Genomic DNA, 25,495 nt, shown 5'->3' with positions numbered 1-25,495 from the left:
AGACTGTAAGTGCGATACACGGCATAAACTTCCCGCTCCTTAATTGTGCGTAATTCGTGATTTAAATAATACTAATGGGGTATACTCTTTCAATTCGTCATATTACTAAATACACGGCTGCATTCACCAGAAAACAAGTAATCGATATAGATATTTGAATTGTATCATTCAAGTTGTACAGAATGGCTAGTGAGGAAAAAAGAAACAGTTACGTGATTGCGTATGCACTCCCAGTAGGTTTGGTGGATAAAACGGTGTAGTTTTCTTTTTTCTTTTTAACTTGTTTCCTACCTGTAGAAGAATTAGAAGAAAACGGTCAGTGAGTCGCTCCTCGTGCTGCCGTACTATCACTTCACATTAATATTGAGGCAATGTCGCGGCTTTATAAGCTGGATAAGGTGCGCCGTAGACTATTTTTGGACGACACGAGCGTGCTGCACAAACCACGCGTTGACCGCCGACTTACTACGGGCAATACTTCTGCCGCTGGTGTACTGGCGGGCCTCATCGAGGACGAGAGCCTGCGGAGTCATTTTACTTGGCGTCAACAAGGAGAGGAGAGCCAGAAACGAGTGGCGCGCGACGATGACCATGCAAAAGACACACCGGAGGAAGAGGCTCTACTTCTTCGGTCCACATCTCGCGGAAAAGTTCTCTGCGACCGCTCTAAGGTGAGCTTCAAGAGCACGCGGCCAGCAAACAACGAGTCCGACGATTTCGCAAGCCACCGCAGTCTACCCGGCGACGAGTCTCGAGACGCTGGCGCTGCCGAGCGCGACGTTCGCTGGTCATGCAAGCAGCGCAGGAGGACGTCGAATTACGAGATCCAATCTGGTTCTACCGTGTCTTTCATTGCTGCCGGAAAGCAAAACGTCAAGCATTCGGCGCTGCCAAGTGAGTTGAGGCCTCGTTCTTCGAGACTGGCGGCACCACTGGCAGGTAAAATCAGCACATCACAAGAGAAGAAAGTTGGCTCGTATGGATGCGGGCTGCCGGATTTCCCTGATGCCGCTGCGCAAGTGGTCAGTACCTTTGATGTTGATCCTGGCTACGAGCCGGTATCAGAGCATCGCAAAACGCGCACCAATCGCTGTTATGAAGAGGACATTGCCTACTCGAGGGCGTCCGCTCCAGACGTTACAGTTAAAATACCTACCTGGAACAGCAGTGGTGAAAGGGAGGCAGACTACCTTGTTCGTGCTACGAATTCCTCTGGGGATCGAACGGAAAGCGTGGACTTGCGTCTAGCGAATCCACTGGAAGTTTTTTCTGTTTCCCTAAGCGGGCATGTTGTGGGGCGACATGTTCAAGATGCGTGGATCGAAATAACTGACCGCGGCGCGTCATCATCTATGAGTCACGGCACGCAAAGTATTGTTTTAGATGTCCCTGCTGTGAAAGTAGAGAAAAGTGGATTTGCCGTGACCACAAGTTTGTCGAAATGCGACACCGGTACCTCATCAAAATGTGGTATTCACTCATCAACTGATGACACTGTGCAGAATTTTGCCGATTCTGAAAGCACAGCCCCTATTTTCTCCTCTCGACAATTGAGGAGTAACAACTTGGAAACGGTTCATGTTAATCGTGCCTGTTACATGTCTGTTCCTGAAAAACAAGGAAATCGAGCGTTTGGAGACTGCTCAGAGAACAACCTAAAAGGACTTCAGCCATTGCGGAAGGCAATCGAACATTTGTCGCCGCTGATAGGCGAATGTGATGTTAATTTACCTCCTGTTAGAACATACATATACCATGAAATGCGCAAAGGTGGTCTGTGCAAGAACTTACGGCCTCCTAGCAGCCGTAACAGGGTTCCACAAGAGGTCAACCAAAACGCTATGCGGTCACTGAGTTATGACCACACGCGATATTCTAAGGGATCGAAGTTCACTCTCCTGGAGCGTTCGTTTCCCGCTGGGAGCACTCGAGACGGCAGGCATTTGCTTAAGATGCTTAAGGCTTCGGGACTTAGTGCATCCCGCGCAGCTCCTGGGAGAAGTAAAAGCCTACAGCAAGCGCAAGTGCCCGCTCAACCTGGAAGCCAAGACTATATTTCTCCCGACTCCGAAAAACAAGCAACCACCGCTACGCCATTGAGTGAATCACCAGCGGTGGAACAGCAGCAGCCTTTCAAACGCATTGTTATTCTAAAGAAAAATGCAGTAGTGTGCCCTGGTGTTCTGCTTGTTGCTTTGGCTTTAATGGCGAGCGTCGTAGCACCGCTTTTGCATAGCAAAGTCTTCACAACGCAGCCGCAGTCTATTACGGCACGCGTGTCCAGGTCATTGCTGGTTGCGAAAAACGAAAGCTTCCTCGGTCAAGACGCAGTCAAGGAGGATTACGACACTTGTTCAACGCCAGCATGCAAGCGTGATGGCACTTATCTCAAAGGGCTCTTGTCTTGGGATTTGGATCCCTGCGAAGATTTTCATCGTTTCGTGTGCAGTCGCTGGAAGGGTGGCGGTGATGCCGCCAAAACTGACACGGCGGTGGCAGCCTCAGACGAGCTAAATCACCAACTGGAACAGAGCGTGCACGGACTCCTTCAGCGCAGTAGTTTTCCTGAGAAACTGGCTCCACTCAAGACACTCTTTTATGAGTGCATGAACACACGCCAGCTGGACCTGGACGACTGGAATCCGATGCTGGAGCTGCTCTGGCTGGTCAGCCTTGAGGGTTTTCCCTTTAGCTCTACGCCTCGCAACAGTACTTCGCTGTGGAAGATCGCCGCAAGGGTACTGAAGATGACTGGTGCTGAGGCCCTGCTCAGTATGCGGGCAACTGTGCACCCGACAAAAGGCGACGCGGGCATCTTGAGCGCTGGCCTGCCCACTATGATGGCACCAAAGGGCAGCGATCAGTCGCAGGTAACGCAGTTCTACAACAGAACAGCATTCGCTTGCATAACTGCCCTAAAGAAGCAGCGGAATCCCACAGTGTACTCGCTCGAAGTGGCTGCGTTTGCGTCGCGCCTTGAAATGCTCGTGTATAGCTACACCGTCTTGGTAGGACTGCCGACCCGTCGCATAAAGCCTCTGAAGACGCAGCCGGAGCTATCCACTTTCTTAGTCGAATTGTTCCTTAACAGTGACTCCACCCTTTATTCCGGTGGGCACACTGAGTTGCTCATTCAGTCACCTACTTTCTTCGATGCACTCATCACCTTGTTGCGCAATACAGAGCAGTATATTGTCATGAATTATCTCGGCACTCGCCTCATGATTGAAGTGGCTCCATATGCACCTTCATCGGGCAGACCCTTAGTCCACACGCTCGTTCACCATCTCTACGGTAGGCCCAGGCCTTCGTTGCCTCGCTGGAAGCTCTGCCTGCGGTCAGCAGAGCGAGCTCTGCCCGACTTGTTCTTACACGCCAGCAAACTTGCCTTCAAGACACATTTTGCTCTCGACATGGTGCAACGGCTGTTGGGATCGCTACGCCTTCAGCTTGTCCGAAGCCTCTCCAAGCTTGCAATACTCGACCGTGATTCACGAGCGCGAGCCCAGACCTTACTCAACAGCACTCGTTTTCGTCTCTTCCGACCTAACTGGCTGAACAACCACGAAAAGCTTGAAAGCTACGTGACCGCCCTACCACGCGTCGTCCGTGGTCAGAGCCTGCGTTCTTTTTACACTTTACACAGTCATAGCTTCACCGAGAACTTGCGCCGGGACGAAGCTGATCGTTGGCAGGGATCGGCGTTCGACCATGACTGCACCTTTGACGGTAATACAGTGTACGTTCCAGTTTTGTTGTTCAATTTCACGCTATTTACCTACGACGCCGACCAAAGCCTACAGCTGTCAAACTCCGGCGTGCGGATTGTGCGGTGCTTGCTTCAGCTGCTGATGAACAACGTGGCCAGCGGAGGCAACGTAGGAGCCGTCGCCAGCCGTGTCTGGTGGCCAGACATGTCGAGCTCTTTTCTTGCAGTGACTCAGCTATGTTTCCAGCAATACGGCGTGCGGAAGCTGGGGGCGCTTGAGCTGCTCCAGTACACTGCCGCTATCAAGCCTGCCATGGACCTGTTTCAGGAAGAGAAACGCCTCGACGTGCGCTTCGAGACATTCCAGACTTACAGCAACTTCCATCTCTTCTTTGTATACTACGCACTCAGCTTTTGCGAGGAGTCATCAGCGGACAACACTACAGACAGCACAGTGGCGGCTTTCTTGACAAACGTACCCTTGTGGAACAACCGGCAGTTCCAAGAGACATTCAGGTGCCCCGTCGGGTCAAACATGAATCCCTCGAGGAAATGCATGCTGTGGCGAGACACGCGTTAGGTGGTTGTTATTGTGGACCCTACGGACTTTAGTGGCCTGCTAGGCAGTAGTACCGTCTGTCATGAGCTAAAAGATGAACATTACTTTGAATGGACTCGCAGCGTCCATGCCACCAATGTCTCGTGAAGAGTGCACTAAGATGTTAAGCACCCGCCCCCCTTTCTTTCTTCTTTTTTACTTTCTTTTTTTTCTGCTGGTTGCTGTTTTTGCCATCGTCTAAGAGGGAGTTGATGGAGTAAGGGAAAGAGATAAAGAAAAGCTGAAGATATTTTGTTCAATAAACTGTTGATGGCATGCTCAGCGCATTGCTCATTTGAAGCTGAGGGTTTTAGCATAGTGCTACCGCTCTACCATGACCGTTATCGCAATACTATAGGCGCTAAGTGCACGTGCTCTCTGTGGTAGAGTAGCCGCATTCTTAGTACCGTGGGCTCTTATGTGTGTTTTAATCCATACTGCTAGCACAGCTGCCTTGGCATCACTCATTTCGGTGCACCTGTGCACAGTACGAGTGGCCTCTTGGCACGTTCGACATTTTATGTGTGTGCTTGACGCACAAGGATTGTGCGGCTTCCTAAAGGGGGCACCTTGTATTTTGCCGTCTGATGTCCCGTTACTTTTTAGACAGACCTCGAATGCTGCTCATGTTCGAATCGAGGGGTATTGGCCACATGGTGAAAAAGTGAAAACCTGTATAGCACCATACAGCTTATACGTAACTCAAACTTAACTTACTCAAACAAGCTGCGGCCTTAAATGATGGCATACTTGCCGACATCCCCTTCTCAAGGTCAGACCAATTCTTTTCTCATTTAGGCTATGCAGAAAGCGACAGCACGACATTGGGCATAATAAGAAAATCGTCACAAGCGTCTTGATATGCTCGATTCCCGTAGGAAATTTCGGATGCTGTGTGGCATCCAACGTAGCCATGCTAGCCTCCTGCATAGGCTTAGACTAGGTGTCGCCTTCACGTGACAATATTTCTTTCGTGCGCGGATTCACCAGACCTGAGACAGTGGAACACATACTTGTTGCCTGTCCCAAATATAACCGCCGTGAACGGCAGGCATTGACCTCAGAATTCGTTAGCGCCAATTAACAACAGGCTGTTGAGTGAAAACGTGTAAAGGCCAGAATACATGGAGCGAACTTTCACGACGAAGTTCGGGCGGCAGAAAATCAGCCGCGGCGCCACACCGTATGTTCGTCGGGCTGCGCTACATGGAGCGAAGACACGGCGGCCGCCGCCGGCGAGCCGCTGCGTTGTTATCAGCGTGGCTAGACGAGGCAAAAGCGCTGTAGTGAAACACATGACAAAAAAAAAAAAAAACTTTAACGACAACTATTATTGCTTTTGAATTGCGGAACACTCTAAAAACGCGTAAAATTTTGTTTAGAAATGTCCCACAGTATGGCAGCTTCTGAACAGCCGAAATTAATTTGTCGTTAAATTCCAGCCGCGCCTCTTTGGATACCACGAACACGAAAAGCGGGAGACCAGCGTGAACGATAGAGCGGGATTGGGATACACGGACAAGCGGGGAAGCCAGGTCGGAAGTCGGGGCGGATAGTGAGACCTGATTGGCTCGCTTTGGGGCGCCGCTCGTTTGCCGCTTCCGGTATCGCCGACGCCCGACGAACTTTTCTGCTCCAGCTGGATCGGCGGCGAACGACGATTTCTCCGCCGCCGCGCGTCGCGCGTACGCCGCCGGGCGTCGAACGCCGACTATTCGTCGCATATTCGCTCCATGTATTCTGGCCTTTACTCTGACCTTGGCCGGACATAATATCAAAGAAACGAGCCATCAAGGCTTTCTCATAATTTTTTTAATTAACACAGGCCTAGATTGAAGGGTGTGGACGGGCCCGTTGGACAGGAACGTGTTAGGGTGAACACGCGAGCGCGTGGCTGTGCTCCGCAGGGCGAAGAAAAGCAAAGCTGCGCGTGTGCATTTACGCGGTTATACTGTGAGGCGTGGCTTCGAGTCGTCTGTTGCATTGTTCAGGCGCGCGAAGCCTGCAGTGCCGTGAATGGGACTTCGCTCTCAGTAGCACACGGGAAGCCAACCTTGCATTTGTGTACCGTATGTAATAGCCCGGCGGTTTCACAACCTTCAAACCAATGAAGTGCAGCGCCGCACCACCGTCAGTAAACATTTACGTCAGGAAGAACAGTTTAAACCACCCAGGAGTGAACAAAAAGCCACATCCTTGCCCGTTAAGGGAGAATTTTTGCTGTTCTCGATGCAGTTCATTTTGGACAGCGGCCGCTTGCATGCTGCATCTGGCTTCGCAGGCAAGTGCAAGGCTATGCTAGGCTAGTGCTTCACCGGAACGCAAGCCTGGCACGCCCGAACAGTGTAAAAAACTGCGCTTGCGCTTGTTTTGGGTTAAATGCGCTTGCGTATGTTTGCTTCAAGTCGCGGCAGCGCTTGTTGCACTGGCGTTCCGCGGGGAAAGGCTTGTGCAAGGCTTCGCGCTCTCGTGTTCCCTATGATTACTTGGTTGCGCTGCCGCATTCCCCCTCTAAACCTGTATTTACACAAGTCTTGTCTGGCGATATCGTCCTTATGCCAGTTCTGCCAGGAAATATAATCTATTGATCATTATTTTTTAAATTGTCGCTGGTTTATAATACAAAGAAAAAGACTTCTTGAACGCCACCTAGTAAAATTGGCTTGAAATAAGTGCTCGATTATATTACTCTCTTTTGGGGCCTCGGTACTGGATTTTACCCACAGAGACGTGATTCACGCCTGTGTGATTTCATACAGGCAGAAAAACGTATACCATGCATGCTAATTCTTACTTTCTTTACTATTCCTATTATAATTTTTCTAAAGTTCTTCTATTCTAAATATTGTTCAATAAATCTTTTTATTTCTTTTAAAATATAACCACCCATTCATCTCTTCTCAATTACACAACACTCTTTCATTCGCATTGCACCTCTTCATGTTCATTTTTCTGAAGTTATAAACTATGCGTACGACCACTTGATTCTTGACCTCGAGGGTCGTTTGTTAAGTGTGGTAAAAAGCAAGTAAAGATGCCATGTTTGCAAAAAAAAAAACAATATTTTATTTATCAACAAAGTTCCCTTTCATTTTTACACACTTCTTACAGCGGTGCTCCAAATTTTTATCCCCTCAGAAAGAAAGGATGGCTCGAGGCCCTTGAAGTAGTAATTTACCATTGAGAGAAAATCTCCATCTGAAGAAAATTTCTTTCTACCCAGCCAATTATTCAGGTTTGGAAAGAGGAAAAAGCCGCATGAGGTCAAACGGGAGAATGGGGTGGTTGAGGCACAACTTCGAAGCCTGTTACGACTTTGCACCGCTGCCACCACTATTACGACTTTGAGATGTCCCGTAGCGCTCGTCACCCATTTCGTGACAGAGCGTTGGTAGCGAAGACTCCGAGTCAGGCGTCGGTGAGAATAACGAAAGGGATTTTATACACTATATACAGGTCATTATACAGGACAAGATCGGATCGGCACTGGGGCCGAGAGCTCACAGCAAACGCGACTGTTCCCGCACGGCGACGTCCGGCGAGATTGCAACGCGTGACACATCTCACTCCAGTCGAGAGCGGCACTCAGCTCCCGGTGGGTCGGCGCATCCGGTTTTCCAGGCGGCTGCTTCGGGCCTTATAATGCCCCGAGAAACCATTGTCACTCAAACGGCCCAATACAAAGCCAGCACTCGACGGTCGTCCGAGAGGTCCAACCAGCGACCGCGCTGGCCACCCGGTTCAAAGTTGGCGCGCGCGGTGACCTCCAGGCAAAAGGAGGTACGGCGCCGGGCTGTCTGGCACTTGGTTGCACGTTTGTCGCTCGCCGATGCTTCTCCTCAGGACACCGCTGCCTGACAGCTCAGCATCTTGACTTGTCAAGGGAGAATTAGGGCGCTGTGCCTTTCGGCGCAGCCCCGGGTTTGTCCAAAGGGCGTTCGCAGGATAAATTCTGCATATTGTAGATTCGGAATCCGGGCTTGTGGTAATGGCACAACAAGCCCAACTCGTGCAATTTGGCCATTATTCAACAAGCGATCTGTTGGGCGGAGCATTGTCTTGGTGAAAAAGAGTTTTTTCCGTGCCAACCCAGGTCGTTTAGCGCGCAATTCTTTTTTTTTTTCAGTTGATCTAGGAGTGTTGCATAATGTGGTCCTGTTATCGTTTTGCTATTTTGTAAATAGTCTACAAAGATTCGTGAATCCTAAAATACAGACGCCATCACCTTTCAGGCTGAACCGCATCCCTGACTGGTATAACCCCTCCCTCCCTTTCCCCCATACACACAAAGAAAGAGAAAGCATCATTTGTGGCGGGCCTTTTTTGGAGCACCTTCATCAAGCCCAGCCCATTGCTTTGACTGCTGTTTGCACTCTGGAGTGTAATGATGTATCCACGTCTCGCCTACTGTCACAAATCGACGCCAAAAGTCCTGCGGATTGCAATCAAGCACCGATAAACGCTACTTCGAGATGTCTGCCCTCATGCACCTTTGGTCGATCGTCAGCTGTCGCGCCACCCAACGTGCACAGACCTTCTTCATCTGCAATTTCTCTAGAAGAATATTGTGAACTATCTGCCGAAATGCCTACAGTTTCAGCTATCTCACGTACCTTCACTCGGCGGTCTTCCATGAAAATTCCGTAAATTTTCGATACCATTTCTGGCGTGGCGACCTCCACTGGACATCCAGGACGTGCTTCACCTTGCGTCGAAGTTCGGCCACGTTTGAATTCATTTATCCAGTAGTAAATGGTCTTTAGTGATGCTGCAGAGTCTCCATGAACTTCGATCAACTCGGCTTTAATTTGGGCAGCTGTCCAGTGTTTTAAATAAATTGTTTGGTCACTGCTCGAAATTCAACTTTTTCCATTCTGGCGGGAATCACCACACAGCTCAGTGCCAATGGCTGTCAGAAGCTTACTAACTGTTGGTACTCGCGTAAACAAGTTCTGCCGTCATATGAACGGTGCTTTTCGCGCGCCACCTAGAAGGAAACAGAATTGTAGCGCCATATCTTGTATTTTTACCATACTTATCAAACGACTCTCGTATCCCCCACTGTGGGTACGTGCCATGTTTTAAAGGAGCATCATCATCATCATATGCGTCGAGTGCGTTGACAGAAAGATATAGAACATACTAGTACTGGGCGTTTACAGAATTCTTGCATCAACCTTGCTCATGGTGCGGAGAGAAACCAGATCTGTACCACATATCATGGGCCTGTCAAAATATTGAGTCCCCAACTATCTGTAAAATTAAAAACCCGAGTGCGGAACAGTGGGAGAGTATGCTTTCCAGCGTAAGCTTGAACGGCCAAAAGCGCCTAGTAGAGCGAGCTCGCGGGTTGGCCATACTCAGTGGAGCCTTGGACTAGGGCACCAACCCTGTGATTGCAGACAGAAGAATCCATCAGAAGATGGAAGACGCCGTCTGAAGCCGCGAAGATCTCTTTTCTAAAGCCCAATAAATGTTTTCCGATCCGATCCGAACCTTGCTCATTCCGCAAGGTGGAGAAAGTTTCATCAAAGGAAAAATTGCATTCCACACGAGAATATTACGAAGCTACAAAGAGATTCCATACCGGATTCTCTGTCGGTTCATTTTCATGCGTTCTAGGCATCACTTTGTATGTTATAGCTGGGACAAAGTGACTTTTGTTGTGGCTTTCTGCCAAGGACTGGCGCGTGCCTTGTGTCCGATACGAAAGAGGACGACACACAATACATGGCACTCAAAGGAAGACGACGATCTTCTAGCACCGACACGGGTTTGTTGATCGATGTCCGCATGCCTCCTGAATGTGCTTGAAAGGAACAAGCTTTGAAGAGCGTCGCTCACTGAACCATGCAGAAATGCCTTATTTGGCTAAGCATATTATGTTCCTTTGTGGAAGCCATGAGTAAGTACTCTTCTGTAACACTTGGGATGCTGATGGACACCGCCTATTCGCGACAGATTTCCTGACATGCTTAGGGGGCATCGGAACAACATAGAACATTACGGCACTACCTGAGAAGGCAAACAGACGAACCGGGAAATGAGCGATACGGCGCGGCTTTGTTGTGCCAAAGTGCTTGCGTCCACCAAAATGTGGTAATATTGTGTATTTTGCGCATTGCATCGCATTCAAAAATGCGTCGTGTAGTATTGTACCAGGCGGCTCTACTATACGTGAACACGATCGGGCAGAGGGCACAGAGCATCGCCCAAAAGGCGATGGTACGATCTTAGAAGATTGATTGTAAAGTTTTCCGGATAATACAATTATGTCGCAGCAACATAGTAGCTGGAAGAATGTGTGGACACGTTTGAGCAGCAGTGCGGTGACCTTAGGGAGCAATGGTACCATTATCAGAGGTGCTCAACGCGCTATGTTCTGGTGATGCAAAGTGGTAAACAAAAGAAATGGCGTCATGCCATAATCGAGCACCGAGCAGTTCAGCTGTTGTAATTAGTGGCTCTCTACTCTTACAGCTAGCTTACAAACTGTGTCACTATTAAGCTATTAAATACTGTACGCATACGAAATATACACGGCACATTTGGGCACCATGAAGCACTGATGAAATGACTGCGGAGACCAGTACCAGATCATTTTTACGCTCTCGTTGCTGTGCGCAAGCTTACCATCGGGGCTGTGCGCAACTTCGGTGGACACAGCACTGGTTTGATCGTGCCAAGTCGCATATGTGTTGCTAGCCTTCTGTCGCATTGCGCAGGAGTGTTAGGATCGCTAGCGAGGCTGTTAACGCGGCTGGCTCGGCTACTTTGCGCATGTGCTCGTGCGGAGGCCAGAGCTGGACCAGCGCGTTCTGGAGCGAGCATACCGCCGCGACGTGTGGTTGGCGAACAGCCTGCTGGACCTGATTGTGGAGCGGTTGGCACGCGATCCGAGCGTGTCAGCCGCCTTGGACCCGCTGACCCTGGACGAAGTGGTCATGGACCGCGGCCGCATTTTCAATGTGTCCGTGGAAGGCCTGAGCCAACTGCGTCGGTCCGCGGACACTGTGCTCCGGTTACGCAACGCCTACACCGTGACCATCGAGGGGCAGCTCACGTTCGGCAGCCTTTTCATCAAAAGCATGTATCACTTCAGACCCATTTCGGTGCTCGAGCTAGAGGGGCACATGGACGTTCTACTGACGGGCCTCACGATCGGCATCGAGATCCGCGTCCAGCATGAAGTCCCTGTGCTCACACAGTTCAAGGTGACCGCGCTTTTGTGATCGTTAAAATGTTTTGTGATGGAGTGAAACCGACAATTGCATTCTGAAAAACGAAGTCCAGAAGCCTTCGAACGGAGCTTCGCTTTCATTGCAGCCGATAATAAAACGATGGGGTATTCAAACGGCGATCCTTTAGTAGCGGTAACTTTAAGCCGGAAGGTCAACTTCCGTCCCTTCTGTGCTTGAGGGGCGAGTATCTACGTCGCGAGTAATTATCACTCTGAGTAAGTGTAGCTCCTGCTTACAAAAATGCGGTACAACCAAACGGTGGGCAAGGCCTCAGCTATCAGGCACTAAACCGCATCCCTGATTGGTATAACCACTCCTCCCTTTCCCCCCCACACACGAAGAAAGAGAAAGCATCGTTTGTAGCGGGAATCGAACCAAACGTAAAGAGAACTTGCATGCAGCAGAGACGTACCCGTTACGCTTGTGTGCTGTTGTGTATGCAGCAAACCTGAACCGTGTATTAAAGCTGTTTCCTTGGCAAATAAAAATTTGGAGGGCGCTTAAGCGTCGCCTTTAAAGGCCGAACTACGCGTACGCGTGCCGGCGCTCGAAAGCTCGCGCATCACGCATGTGCAGATGGTGCAGGACATCGCACGCGTCGAAGCGCGGCGCGGGCACAGATATGTTTAAGCACGCGAAGAAATATATCGTTGTCCAACATGGCGGCACCCATGACTCCCGCTTCTGCGTGAATTCTCGTGATGACTACGTTCTCACTCGCGTTGATCGCCAGGAACTATTGAAATGAGCTTTCGCTTTCTCTAAACTCACCTGAAACGTTAGTTATGAGCTCATGACGCGTCCACTTTGCAAGATAGTTCTGCAGTTCCGGTGCCTGTAGGCCTAACGAGACGCGTTCGCATAGCAACAATAGGGTTATGGTGTTTAGAAGAGTAGGTGTGCCGACCATTTAGAGACTCTATGGTGCCGACCGACCCGTCGAGAAAGACATACATGACCGACCCGCCTGGAATGTAGTTCGCCACTTCTCCGCATCCTGATGCAGAAGTGGTGCTGGCTCAGTACAACTGTACTCCGCGGCGCATGTCGTCTGGTACTTGTGGCAGACGGCACGCAACAAATAAAGCACGCAGAGTGAAAAAGTGTCATCTGTAGCCGTCAGTTTGTGCAATGAGGAGATACAGGTCTCTGTTATTGCGTGTTTGCAAGTTAAGATATGTTGAAGCTTTTACGACAAAAACAAAGCGGAAGCTCATCTCCGATCGCAAATAGGCGGAGTCGGCACAAAATAGTGCCGGTATTTGTGCTTCAGAGAAAATCAACAAGCAAGCTTACTTCTTCATTCAGAATTATAAGGGGGCTTAAAGCAACATTGTTCTCAGCTGACAAGAGCAGCAGCGGACAACACTTGTGGGCGAAGGACGCTTTTGGGAACAGTTCCTCAAGCGCGATTTCGCCCATGTTGTGGACTAACAAATGTTTGCCAAAGATGCAGTAATATGGTGTTTCCGCTCATGTCCATACTGTGATGCACGGGAGAATAAGGGAAAACATGTTTTGGGGACTGTGATCTCACAACGTGATTATGACCCAGGGCTGGGCAAAGATACTTTATAATTGTATCATGATGCGAGACAAGATACTCCGGCAACAAGTATTTCAGATACAGATACAAGATACCACAGAAATTATTGTATCCGATATGATATTTCCTATTTTTGTCTTAAGATACTTCGATACATCCGCAAATTTCTTACCATAGATCTATATAATGCAGCAGCAAATGCGCATGCATTTCTTAACTTCGATAACCTTGTTTCGTTTGAATGAAATGTCTCTTAGTATCTCAATTTTTTTTCGTCTTTCTTCCTCAAAGTAATATATTTTCATTCCGAAACAATTTACTGGGGTTGCTTTAGCTGCTTGAGATGAAAGCTCTGTATACGCTGCGAGGTCAGCGGTTTTTTGCTTATGGCTTTTGTAATAGATGGAAGCCTCTGCTCTGCTTGCCGATCAGCTAGAGGGTCGCCATCTAATTACAAGAACGCCTATAAGAAGCCCCAGCACGATGGCGCAAATACCACTGTGGAGTTTTGTAAAAAGAAACAAACAAATAAAAGCAAGAAAAAATGCTGCGCGCAGCCGTTCGCGTGCTTGTTTTTCTCGAGACAGCGCGAGCGCCACCACGTGACTCTGCTCCGCCAACAGGGACGCGCAGGCCCCATCGCTTGCCATCGCTGAAGGGCCCCTCGGAAAGATAAACGAATGTCGCTGCCTATTAGTTTTTTTTTCTTTTTCGAGTGGCTTAGTGGCAGCAGCATCAGTCTGAAAAGCGGAGTTCAGCCAACGTTTATATTTTCGCACGGTGATGTTGCAATAGCAGTATCTGGTATCTTAAGATACACGATACATTACTTTATGTATCGGAAATACAGATACTGATACACTTCTTCTGATACACGTATCATGATACTGATTCAGGATATGCACAGCATCTACGATAGTCTCTAAAGTACATGTATCTTCGATACTGTCCAGCACTGTTATGACCGCAAACCCTCGCAGAGATCAGAGCAACAAGCTGTGAATGGACCCTGCGCAAATTACGACGTAAAGATTTCTGTGCCGGCGCTTGCGAAGCTTGTCATTGCGTACGTGTTGCATCATGCTCTGTCACTGGATCAGGAAAGGGAAGGTTCCACGGCTGTTGCATTTTTCTCTTTGAGCGAAATTAGTTTAGTTTTTAACATCACTCTCAATAAAGCTTCCCTGCGTTTGCGTTCCCGTGCGGTGAAGTAAAAGTCTTGAAGGGACGCACACCAAAACGTCCTGCAAATGTGCTTGCGTTTGATCTACGTAAGGCGACAAACGCTACTCTAAAGCTGCCCATCTTCTCCAGACAAATATCGGTGTTCTGGCTGCCTCACAAAAATAGGAAACGATGTCTATCAAGACGAAAATATGAGCCAAGTAGAGCCAAGTGGGCGCGCGCTGGCACGCGTCTTGTAGGTTCAAACCGCTATTACTCGCGAGGCGCGGCAACCACAAGGCGCGCGGGCGCGAGCTTTCAAGCACTGGCAAGCGTACGTGTAGTTTGGCCCTAAGTGTGGAACGCGATAGCATTCAAAGATCCCTGACTGCTTCTCACGCTTCCCGGCAACTGCAGCTTAGGTAACCGTAATGTTTACCGGGAAACGCTGGCGGCGAACGCTATGCGCGAAGGCGAGCTTTCTGGTAGAAACGCGACCTCTTGCTTTGAGAAATTCAGTTAGTGCTGCGCCACGCGGGGAGGCTTGAGTGGTTTTGGTTCGGAATGATTTTTCGCTTAGCGACGTCCGACGCAAGGCACCGACACTGGATTGTATGCGACACGGGGCCCTTAATTAGCCATCGCGTTAAAAGCTGTATCCTTGCTTGTCAGAATTTTCAGAAACAGTGACTATGAGTGCCAGTTTTCAGTTGTTGAAACGAATGAAAAATTTCGAAGTTGGCACACGATGAGAAATAAAAAAGGATAAACCAGGTAAATTTATTTGACAAGCTCGCTCACGTTTCGATGTGTTGACCTATTCTTTGGCAAAGGCGCGTTAATTTTGTGTGGTTAGCTGAGCGTCATCGCGTTGTATCGCTGGCGGCGATGGCAACTTGAGAAAGATGATACTGAAAAGAGAAAGGTTCTGGCGCATTGCAGTTCCGGGGGGTGCACAGCGAATAGAATGAGCCCTGCATCCCGCAGAGAGGATGCGTGGTGCAAAGCTTTCGCAGTATAAATATCATTTCGCGTTACATCATGGAAAGCATGAGCTCATTCGCTAGGTGTTTTTTGTTCAAATATCTATCAGGCGTTCTTTTTTAGACTATTGAGCGAGAGGACATACAGGGGCGCCATCATCCGGAAGCGCGCCGCTGACGTGGTAGGGATAACACCCCGCTCTCCTCATATTTTCGCTGACGACGCTTAAAAAAAAAAAAAAGCAACGCATGGGCGCCCTCTTGAACGTTTCTGTAAGTGCCTTCAAAGCCAGGCAAGTTTCGTAACTGCCATATGACTGGCCCTTAGCAAACTACGAATACAGAACACTTCACACACGCCGTATCCTGAAGAAAAAGAAAAGAATTAATGCACGGCACTGTGTGCGGTCGTCGCAATGAAGTTTGTCGTGACGGTTTTTTTCCACGAAAGAAGCAATCAAATATACTCGTGTTGTATCCTGTCTCAATGCAGCGATCGCACGGATACTCAACCAGCAGTTTCACGAGCGCATGTATGCTATCGCGCGATACTTCCATTTCGCTGCATGCGAGCGCTATACCGTCTGTTTCGTTTGTTATAGGTGGAACGGATTTTTTGCCACGATAGCCTGTGAAAGATAACGCAATTCGGTCTGTTCACGTGTACTATACGAAGAGGCGGACATTACTTGAACGAAAAACTCGTTCAAATTGCCTTGTAGTTATTTAAAAAGATGATTTTAACTTCTTTTATTATTCACTTGTTGAAATTTCAAAATTCAAGCTGAGACGTAGGGAAGTCGTATCAACCTGTCAGAAATCCTGAGACAATGACATCACTTTTGAAATATCTGTCCCACAAATGTGCTGAAATATGCGTTGGTGAAGTATCGTTTCCATCTCTTATAGGGAGGCTTTTGTGAAATATATCGTACTACATGTTGTGGCCGTCTAGGATTGCCGTTAAGCAGACATGTCTTCACAATGCCGACATGTAACATAAATTGAATTAAAAAAGTTAATTAGTGAATATTTTCAAGTATAAATACCTCTAAGTGCGATTTGCCATGCAAGTAATGTTCTTAGTAGAACAATAATTAGCCAGTCCTGTGTACTCGTCTCGTTTTTGTTTCTTTCGCTCTTTTGTTTACTTTCAAAGTAATGTTCGTCTTCAAATAATCCATCTGAACACGCGGAATCGCGCTTTCAGTTCGATTTTGAAAACAAGAATATTCGGTAACAAAAATAAATAAATAAAACACGGTATATTGCAAACGAGCCTGAATGTGAGCTTGGTATACGGCTTCATGCACAAAAAAAACAACAACAACAACAACAACAACAACAACAACAACAAAACAGTAAGGAAAGCGGGACAAAAAGAGCGGACATTAAAAGGCAGCGTCCTGTCCGCTCGTCTCGTTTTCCGCGCACGTTTTTTTTTTCTTCCGTCACGAAGGCGGCATACCTATACGTACGCACGCATTTGCGCCGTGCTGTGGACTTTGGGTCGTAGCATATATGAGTCTCTGGTGAGATAAAACGAAAATTCGGCAGAGACGCTTAAGGCTGTTCACGTGCGGGAATGCGAAAATATTATGGGACCTTTGGTGAAGTGTTGGTATTTATACGCTTATTTTACGCACTCATGACGAGGCGCCACCTCCTCCCCATTGGCTGCGCCATCAGGTGCCCGACGACGCACGCACTAGGCACGCCTTTTGATACGAGCCAGAACCGTGGAGCCGCGTGGCGTCTGGGAACCGTGCTCGTCGCGCACTCCGGTCGCCCGAGTTCGTTTCCCATCCACACCGGAATATATCAAATTCTCTTTTCGAAGGCATTCATTTACTTTGTTTACAGGATCCTCCCTGAGAAATGTGACGTCAATCTGAGCATTTTTTTACGTGTTCTTACTCTTTGCGACGTCGGCCATGTTCGGCACCATCGCTCGGTCACGCCGCCGCCGACGACTCCGGATTTTCGCGTAATGGGGCATATAACGCTATCGTGGCTGTTCGAATAGTTGCGCTATGCAGCTAGAGGGTTCGTCGCCGCCAACGGTAGGGGCATGCGGTAGCTCTTCGCAGTGATTCTTTTTTTTTTTACAGCGAAGCTGTATACAGGGTGGCCCAGCTAACTTTAGCCAGAGTTTTGAAGTATGCAAATGCCACGTAGCTGGACGGAACAAAGGTAATGTTGTTTGCCGTCACTTGGAGGTACTCGGACTATTTTTTTTCATTCCGCCTAATTAGATAATTAGTCTTAATTATTTGATCAACTTCTCAAACAACATTACCTTTGTTCTGTCCAGCTACGTGGCATTCGCACATTTTTCAACTCTGGCTTCAGTTAGCTGGGACACCCTGCATATAGTTACCCCGCGGCGGTGGTCGATGTCCGTCCGTCTACGCGTCGCGTCGACACGAAAAGAATTTCGTCTCCAGTTTCTCGCGAATGCTCTGTATCTCTCAATGTAATATAGGCATCTTGAAAAAAAAATCATACTGAAATTGGCCTCCAAGACGACTCTATCATTTACGCCGAGTTTCATTTACTTGTCGTAATTAGTTAGTTCACAGTGAAGTTGTAAACGTTACAGAATTCCTGTCTGCTGTCAATACATGGCCGTCTACGGAGGGAGTATGGTTACAGAAAACGGCTGTAACTCTTGTTTTATAGAAAATAACCAGAAACACATTAAGTGACAATTAGCCGCTAAGACGATTCCAACATTACGCCGAATTTCATCTACTTTTCATAATTACGCAGTTCACAGTGAAGACGTAAATGTCGTGGAATTGCCGTCTTCTGTCAATACATGGGCTTCTACGGGAGGGAAACGGACATCCCCATGTTTGTCCGCTAGAATAAAACTCTAGTTCTTCCAAATTTCATTCAGCTAATTAACTAGAAAGTATCGTAAATCGCAAATTACAAACACACGTGTTTTGTTTCGTGCGCTCCTTTGACTGCGCCCCGGTCAACGCGTATCGTCGCTCGCGTTGAGGCTAGGTTTAACGGCCACCTACGTCCTATACACATTGTTAACAGCAGCGGGCGTTGAGTGTTGTGGCTACGTCATAGACGCCTAGGCGACCCTACTACTACTACTACTACTACTACTACTACTACTACTACTACTACTACTACTACTACTACTACTACTACTACTACTAATAATAATAATAATAATAATAATAATAGTAATAATAATAAATAATAATAATGCCTACATATAAATATAGATGCGTCGATTGAGGTAAAACATACCACAGCTTCGCTGCTCGTCCCTCTTCCGGGAGTGGAAGAGCCGATGAATTTTTTGTACGAATTCTTTTTGATGTCTCATTATTTATTTTTCACTATTTATCATCACTATTTATCAACTCGTAATAATTTATCATTATTACGAGTTGCGAAGCACAGCGTGCCTGTAGCTTTCCTGGCATTGCAAAACACTTTTTCTCTCAGCCCGCTCCCCTATTCCAACGCGAACGACGCGGCGGCTGTGCCTACGTCATCACTCATGTTACGTGCGTCACGCCGACCGCACCGCCAGTACTTCCAGTGATGGCACTTGCCCCCAATCATCATCATCATCATCAGCAGCAGCAGCAGCAGCAGCAGCAGCCTGGTTACGCCCACTGCAGGGCAAAGGCATCTCCCATACGTCTCTAACTACCCCGGTCATGTACTAATTGTGGCCATGTCGTCCCTGCAAACTTGTTAATCTCATCCGCCCACCTAACTTTCTGCCGCCCCCTGCTACGCTTCCCTTCCCTTGGAATCCAGTCCGTGACCCTTAATGACCATCGCTTATCTTCCCTCCTCATTACATGTCCTGCCCATGCCCATTTCTTTTTCTTCATTTTAACTAAGATGTCAATAACTCGCGTTTGTTCCCTCACCCAATCTGCTATTTTCTTGTCCCTTAACGTTACACCCATCATTCTTCTTTCCATAGCTCGTTGCGTCGTCCTCAATTTAAATAGAACCCTTTTCGTAAGCCTCCAGGTTTCTGCCCCGTAGGTGAGTACTGGTAAGACACAGCTATTATACACTTGAGGGATAATGGCAACCTGCTGTTCATGATCTGAGAATGCCTGCCAAATGCACCCCAGCCCATTCTTATTCTTCTGATTATTTCCGTCTCATGATCCGGATCCGCCGTCACTACCTGCCCTAAGTAGATGTATTCCCTTACCACTTCCAGTGCCTCGCTACCTATTGTAAGTTGCCCCCAATATAGAACTTTAAAAAAAAGATCGCTTGTGTGGCAAACTGCACAATTCTAGTTCTTGAGCTGGGTTACTCGAAGAGGCGAATTCTACTTTCTCAATAAATATAAATGCATAACCGGCTAATTAACCAAAATCCACTGTTTTAACTAATTAATTTACGACACATATTGGAATTCGTGAATTGTAGCCGTTGAGATCGCAAGGCGTATACACTCGAAACGAAGTCTCAGGAAGACACCAGTTTAGAAATATTAATTCCCAAAGTGTGCGACAAAATATACTGGCTTTGGATTAGTTTTGTGCTTCAATGCAACCAACGGTGTTTTCTTTAAAAAGTAGGCGGATCAACAGTGCATTTTTACTGCAAGGCTGATGGGGCATATTTCGAAAACGGCGCCATCCTCAGAATTCATTTCAAGTGGACATGCCTTGCAAACTCAGTCTTCTAAAGTTATGTGTAGTCTAAAAAAAAAAAAAAAACTGGTACTCGATGACGACTATGTTTGACATCACAGTTTGAGGCTGTTTGCAACGTGGTCGAGCTATTAGGTGATTTACGCGCTCCCATAGAAGGTAGTTTCTTTTTAACATGCCAAAGTTAAGATGGTACGGGCATGCGTATCGCCACTTCAATCGTTTTCCGCATGCCAGACAGAAAAATTAAGTACCAAACGTGCCTTCTCATCCCGTTCAGGTGGTCGAATTTGGGGAGGCCGACGTCACGCGTTTCACGGGTGCCACGATTGCCCTCAACTGGCTTGGCCGTATTTTGACCACGGAGCTGCTGCGCCAGTACAAGGAGTACATCGTCATCACCATCGAGACCAAGGCGAAGTCATTCATCGATTCAGTGCTCGAGAACATTAAGCTACCTTTTCGTAGCAAGTTCCTAGAGATCACGAACCACGCTCGCAAAGCGCACAGGGAACGGCGAATTATCCGTCGGAAACATTAAATTGCTATTTTGGAGCGCAGCTCTTAGGTGCCCGTTCCTGCGGCGAGTGCCGAACGAACACAGCGAAGGATGAAAGAGCGAACACAGAACACCTGTACAAACTTGGAGCGAACGCAGAGCGCAGCGGGGGATAAAACACGCGAGGAGGAAAGCGGAGGAGGAGGAGGGTTTGGCCAAATCGTGAGAAAAGCGTAGTGCGGCGACGATGGCTACGCGATGGAGCGAGATTAGCGCGCGTCGTCTGGGAGGTATGCCTGCGGTGGCTGCTGTGAATCGCGCGCGTGCGTCACCCACGCACTGCCTCTCGCGATCTCCACATTATCGAGGCAGTCGCGCCACACTCTCGCTCCGTTTGCAGCGTGCCGTACGAGACAGATTGTCCGCGCTAGACAACATATCGTGAAATGAAAACACATATACAGCTGCGCTCAAATTTCCCATTAAGGAATATCGTATCGTCGGTGAACTTTTTGTGCTGGCAATGTCTCGGCAAGGTTGTCGCTGTGTCGATGATTGTTTTTGCTGTGGCTCAGCAAGAATCGTCGTTCTTGGCACTGACGCTCTACACTGTGTTCTGAAGATATCCAAACGTACGAACGGTCAGTGCCCAGCGAATGTCTCATGAATTTATTTAATGCGACGGCCTTCGAGAGCCCCAAGCAGGTTGATGCGCCCCTGTTATGCCCGATAGACACGCTGCAATGTCGCTCACTTAACGTGAAGGCGAATGGCCACGATTCCATTTGTTAGTTAGTGGAATTTATGGCTTTTCACACTTAGACTAGTTTAAAGAAAATAACTTAGCAATCAAAAGCGGCTTTAGGCCGGTGCAGAAGGAGGCCATTTGACGCATCCTCTTCGACCGATCTTAGCGTTCGGATATTGTTCTGACGCACAGCATACTCGTAATGCAACCTCAGAAATTCTGGACATCGCCATTAGTTCGTAGCTTTTACACCACGTGGAGTACTAACCTTCAAGATTCAATATTCGCGCGATGACACACACTGTGTACTGCACGAAAACAGAGCATACATAACATAGGCAGAGAGTTTTCATTCTCCCGGGTGGCGGGGGCCCGACCACCTTTCTGGACCCCACAGACATACATACATACGTACATCCACATTATGCGTACACACACACACACACACACACACACACACACAAATATATATATATATATATATATATATATATATATATATATATATATATATATATATATATATATATATATATATATATTGATCGACTCTGTAGGCTTTTTTTCATGGTCAAGAAAGCACGCAAGGCAATTTCAAGCGTGGTGAACATACAGCACCGTATTCATTCTTTAGGCAAAGGCTATCCATACTTTTAGAAGTAATTTTTATTTGGCTACCTCCTTCGCCTTAAAAATATAATAACCTTTGTCCTGTGCATATATTTAAACATATTGCGTATGTGCATAGTGTTTACAGTGCATATTTAAAACAATGTTGAAGTGAGAAAATATGGATGAGGCAGCCGTCTCTAATGCTTCTAATGCGCGTGTCCTCCTATTGTCAGGATTTGCAGAAAAAAAAGCGAAAGTATAAATTAAAAGCCGTGCACGTCCGCGCCAACAATGATGCAGTAAGCTATTAGCCCCAGTAAGATTTCAAGTGAAAAGGTTGAGGAAAGTAAACAAAAAACCTCAAATGGATGTGGGTGACAAAGCTCTGGTAATGGCACTTTAGGTGTGTGTGTGTGTGTCATGGCGGGGAGGGGGGGGGGGGTCAGTCCCTCCCGGAAAACTCCGTAGGAGGCTCGGGCCCCGGAGGCCCCCCATAGTAGGCGCCTATGACATATAATAAAGACAAAACAGGACGACGCCAACATCTTTCAGCGCCGAGTGCGAACGGGGAATGGTTGATTTGATAATCGCCGTGCGCAGAAGGCGAATGGCCAGCAAGTCGACTGTGAATCAGCAGTTTTGCTGCAATTGATAAGCGTTTAGAGGCTGAGTCGCGCTTCGAGAAAGCGGGTGCAGAATCTCGAAAAAGTGGCCTGCCCGCGCTCCTTTCGGCGTTTCGCGGCGATTTGTAGTAGATTTATGCTTTTGTGGCATTTTTCACATACAGTTTCTTACAACATACTAGAGGGAATTCTGGCGCTGCAGTTCTTCACTCACCATGGGAATGATGGGAAGTACATGGATTTGTCTGATCTTCGTGCTTGTGGAATCAGACGTTCATGTAGCTTTGTTTATTGCGCTTTATATGCCTTCATTGTCGTAAATTTCAGAGTAATCTATGCTCTTCGAAGTGCAGAAGACGCTGCGAACAGGTACAATTGCTACTAATTGCAACGATTGAGCTTGTCGAGGTGGCCAAATAGAAATGCGCCAAGCATCTCAAGGCATTAGCAAGCCCGCGATAAATTCATAAGGACGTTTCACATCGCTTATCGATGCATGCGTGCATGCGTCCGTGGCGTGATGGTTTCAATATCGTGGCTTCTGTGCTAGATGTCCTATTTTCGAATCCTGCCGTCGGACAATTTTCATAATGTTTACTGATTTATTATGCAGTACATTGTCAAAAATGACGAGCTTACAAAGTCACGAAGCCGCTGGAGAAAGTTTAGGAAAATCCATGTACTTCCCATAACTCCCATGCTGGGTCAACCGCCCCCATTGCAGCTACCGTAGACACTAGCGCCAAAGTTCCCTCTAGTAATTATTGTACGAAACTGTACGATTTTTCACCTTCTTAAAAATATATGTACAAGTCCTACGACCGAAATAATAACTCCTTGCGCCTTCGGAAACCCTGATGCGCAAGAATAAATTCACTGATCTGCGAGCCAAATGTGACGGCGAATGTAATTTTCGAGTTTATAAAACGCACCTGACAGTCTTAAGCTGTAAGCTGTCGTTGGCACGCTCCTTGAGCGTTATATACATGTGACTGCCTCCGTCTGATTTCACGTTCCATCTGCTGAAAATGGAGGCAGCATAAAAATTTGTGGCACTAAAGCGTTGTACTTCCAGAACTGCATTGCTTTTCTGCCCGTCATCCGTAACAGAAACCGCGACGCCATAGGAGCCTCTAAATCAATAAAAAGTGAAGTTATCCGCGTTCTTTATTGATTGAGGTACTGCAGTGTCTCCATCTCAAATTTGCGCCAGTTTCGTTTCTTCTACTTAATCCATGACAACGCTGGTCTATCGTTCCCGCTGAGCAACAACGACTGACCATTTCCGTGACCGTGTAAAAACGAGTGTGACAACCATAGTAATAACTACTACTACTACCACTAACGCTATTGTTCTTAATATTATTATTATTAGGAAGAATAACAATGAGAGCTCAGATCCAACGCAGTGTCCGAGCATAAATGATGCGAATGCTCTTTTGTGTTTATATAAAAGTGTTCGTGTGTTCAATATGTAGCATGGCTGTCTATTTGATGCAGATTGACAGTGGAATCGACATTCTTTGGCTTACGTATCGTGATTTGTTTTTCACTTACCATAAGCTAAATTTACAGCCTCAAATTTCCCAGGCGAACTAGATTGGACTCCGGGCTTGGGCTTACGTATACTAAGGGATAGGGACCCTGTGTATGCTATCGCTCGGTCTTTCTTTTGAGAAGCCAACCAGGCGGAAACAACACCGGCGTATACCGCTTGCTTCAGCTCTTATGCCATCGGTATCGGCAAAGGCCGGTTCCCACCGTAGCAGCAGTAGCGCATGCTTTCTAACCACTTTTGACCCTTCGGCCGGGGCCGCGGTCTCACTTAATCGTATGCACTGGAGCATTATATCCGCTCACCCTCGTCGCCGCGTCTCTGAGCGTCGCTGAGCATGACGCGCACCGAGTGCCGTCATGCACTCATCTCTGAGTGCCGCGCACCGAGGCTGCACGAATCGCTCTGAAAGCGGGAAAGCAGTTTTTTTTTAAAACGTCTTTATTTCTGCATCTAATAGGCGAAGCCTTGCAGCAGAAAAGGGGTGCTCTATGGGGTAGGGGGAAAGCTGTTTACGTCGTACAAACGGAACGTTATCGTGTACAGCAGTTATTGCGTATGGGCCGCGACAGGGCAATCGCTTTAAAACCCACGTCGCCTCTATATACCCGCCATATTAACCTTCACTGTAATTGCGTTCACAACGTTAAAATCCGTTTTGGCTACGTTATAGTGCACAGCTATCGCTTTAAAATCAACCGTCCTTTAAATTTTCGGCGCCAACCTCCGTCATATCCAATTACCCTCGCATTGCAACGGTAGCCCCCACTGAGTTTCGCTACCCTTCGCAGGAGCAACAGCATAGCAATATACTCATACGATGGCGGCAGCTATCACTTTGAAAGTTTAATAAGTTTGCGGCACAGATTTCCGCCAGAAATTATTTTCTTAGCATAAACCATAAGCGCTACTTATGTCACGTCACGTCGGCTCAACTTTCACCGCGGCTTCACCAAATCCAAATAAAACCATAAGCGTAAGAAACACCACCAACCATCACGAAACCGCGGGTAACAGACAAATAGAGCTATTCACTTTAAAAGCTTTTGCATTCAGAATTAAGCATGCACACGGAATAAACAAAGCGCGTGGCATAAAGCAAAACCTAGACGATAGAAACGATACGGTGTGCGTTCCCCGCCACGTCCCAGTTGCACCCCCACCGCCCGTAGTTCGGCCGGCCGCATGCTGCAGCCTGCACTGTCATTGCTTGAAGCGGCTGCTGCGTCACGGTGCGAGGTGTTTTTTTTTCCTCGCAAGAAATTTAAGTAGTTCCTGCGCGCGCGATTAGCGCCTTCTTCCTTCCCTCTTAACTACCATGCATGATTAGCAACATCTAGGTGGTGTTATTAGGAGTGCTTCCACCGCCACGCCTGAAACGAAATGGCAGAACTTTGCTAGCAACCATACGTTTGGCTCAATTCTGCGAAGCAAAACAGGTGCACCACTGAGGGCGAGTTGTCAGAGGCACTTGGTTTCGCTTATGCAAACTACAGGTTGTTCTGCCCAAATTAATTTAAACGCCAGCCGATTTATTCCCAGCGCCTGTGACTTTAATC

At 47.7% G+C, this 25,495-nt stretch overlaps 1 protein-coding gene across 2 annotated transcripts; it reads left to right on the top strand.

The window, feature by feature from the left end:
- The first annotated feature begins 10,030 nt into the window (after positions 1–10,030).
- On the top strand, positions 10,031–20,459 carry LOC135903163 (uncharacterized). 2 transcript variants are annotated; one of them, XM_065433570.1, is made up of 3 exons: positions 10,031–10,212; positions 11,104–11,521; positions 20,180–20,459. In XM_065433570.1, exons 1-3 carry the CDS (start codon positions 10,112–10,114, stop codon positions 20,438–20,440), a joined length of 780 nt encoding a protein of 259 aa, XP_065289642.1. In that variant the 5' UTR covers positions 10,031–10,111; the 3' UTR covers positions 20,441–20,459. The 2 variants fall into 2 exon arrangements, with proteins under 2 accessions (XP_065289642.1, XP_065289643.1); XM_065433571.1 differs by having other exon boundaries at positions 10,032–10,212; positions 11,109–11,521.
- Positions 20,460–25,495: the final 5,036 nt, after the last annotated feature.

Source organism: Dermacentor albipictus, chromosome 1 (genome assembly GCF_038994185.2).
Source record: "Dermacentor albipictus isolate Rhodes 1998 colony chromosome 1, USDA_Dalb.pri_finalv2, whole genome shotgun sequence".
Lineage (NCBI taxonomy): Eukaryota > Metazoa > Arthropoda > Arachnida > Ixodida > Ixodidae > Dermacentor > Dermacentor albipictus.
This window is presented reverse-complemented; position numbering and strand designations above follow the sequence as displayed.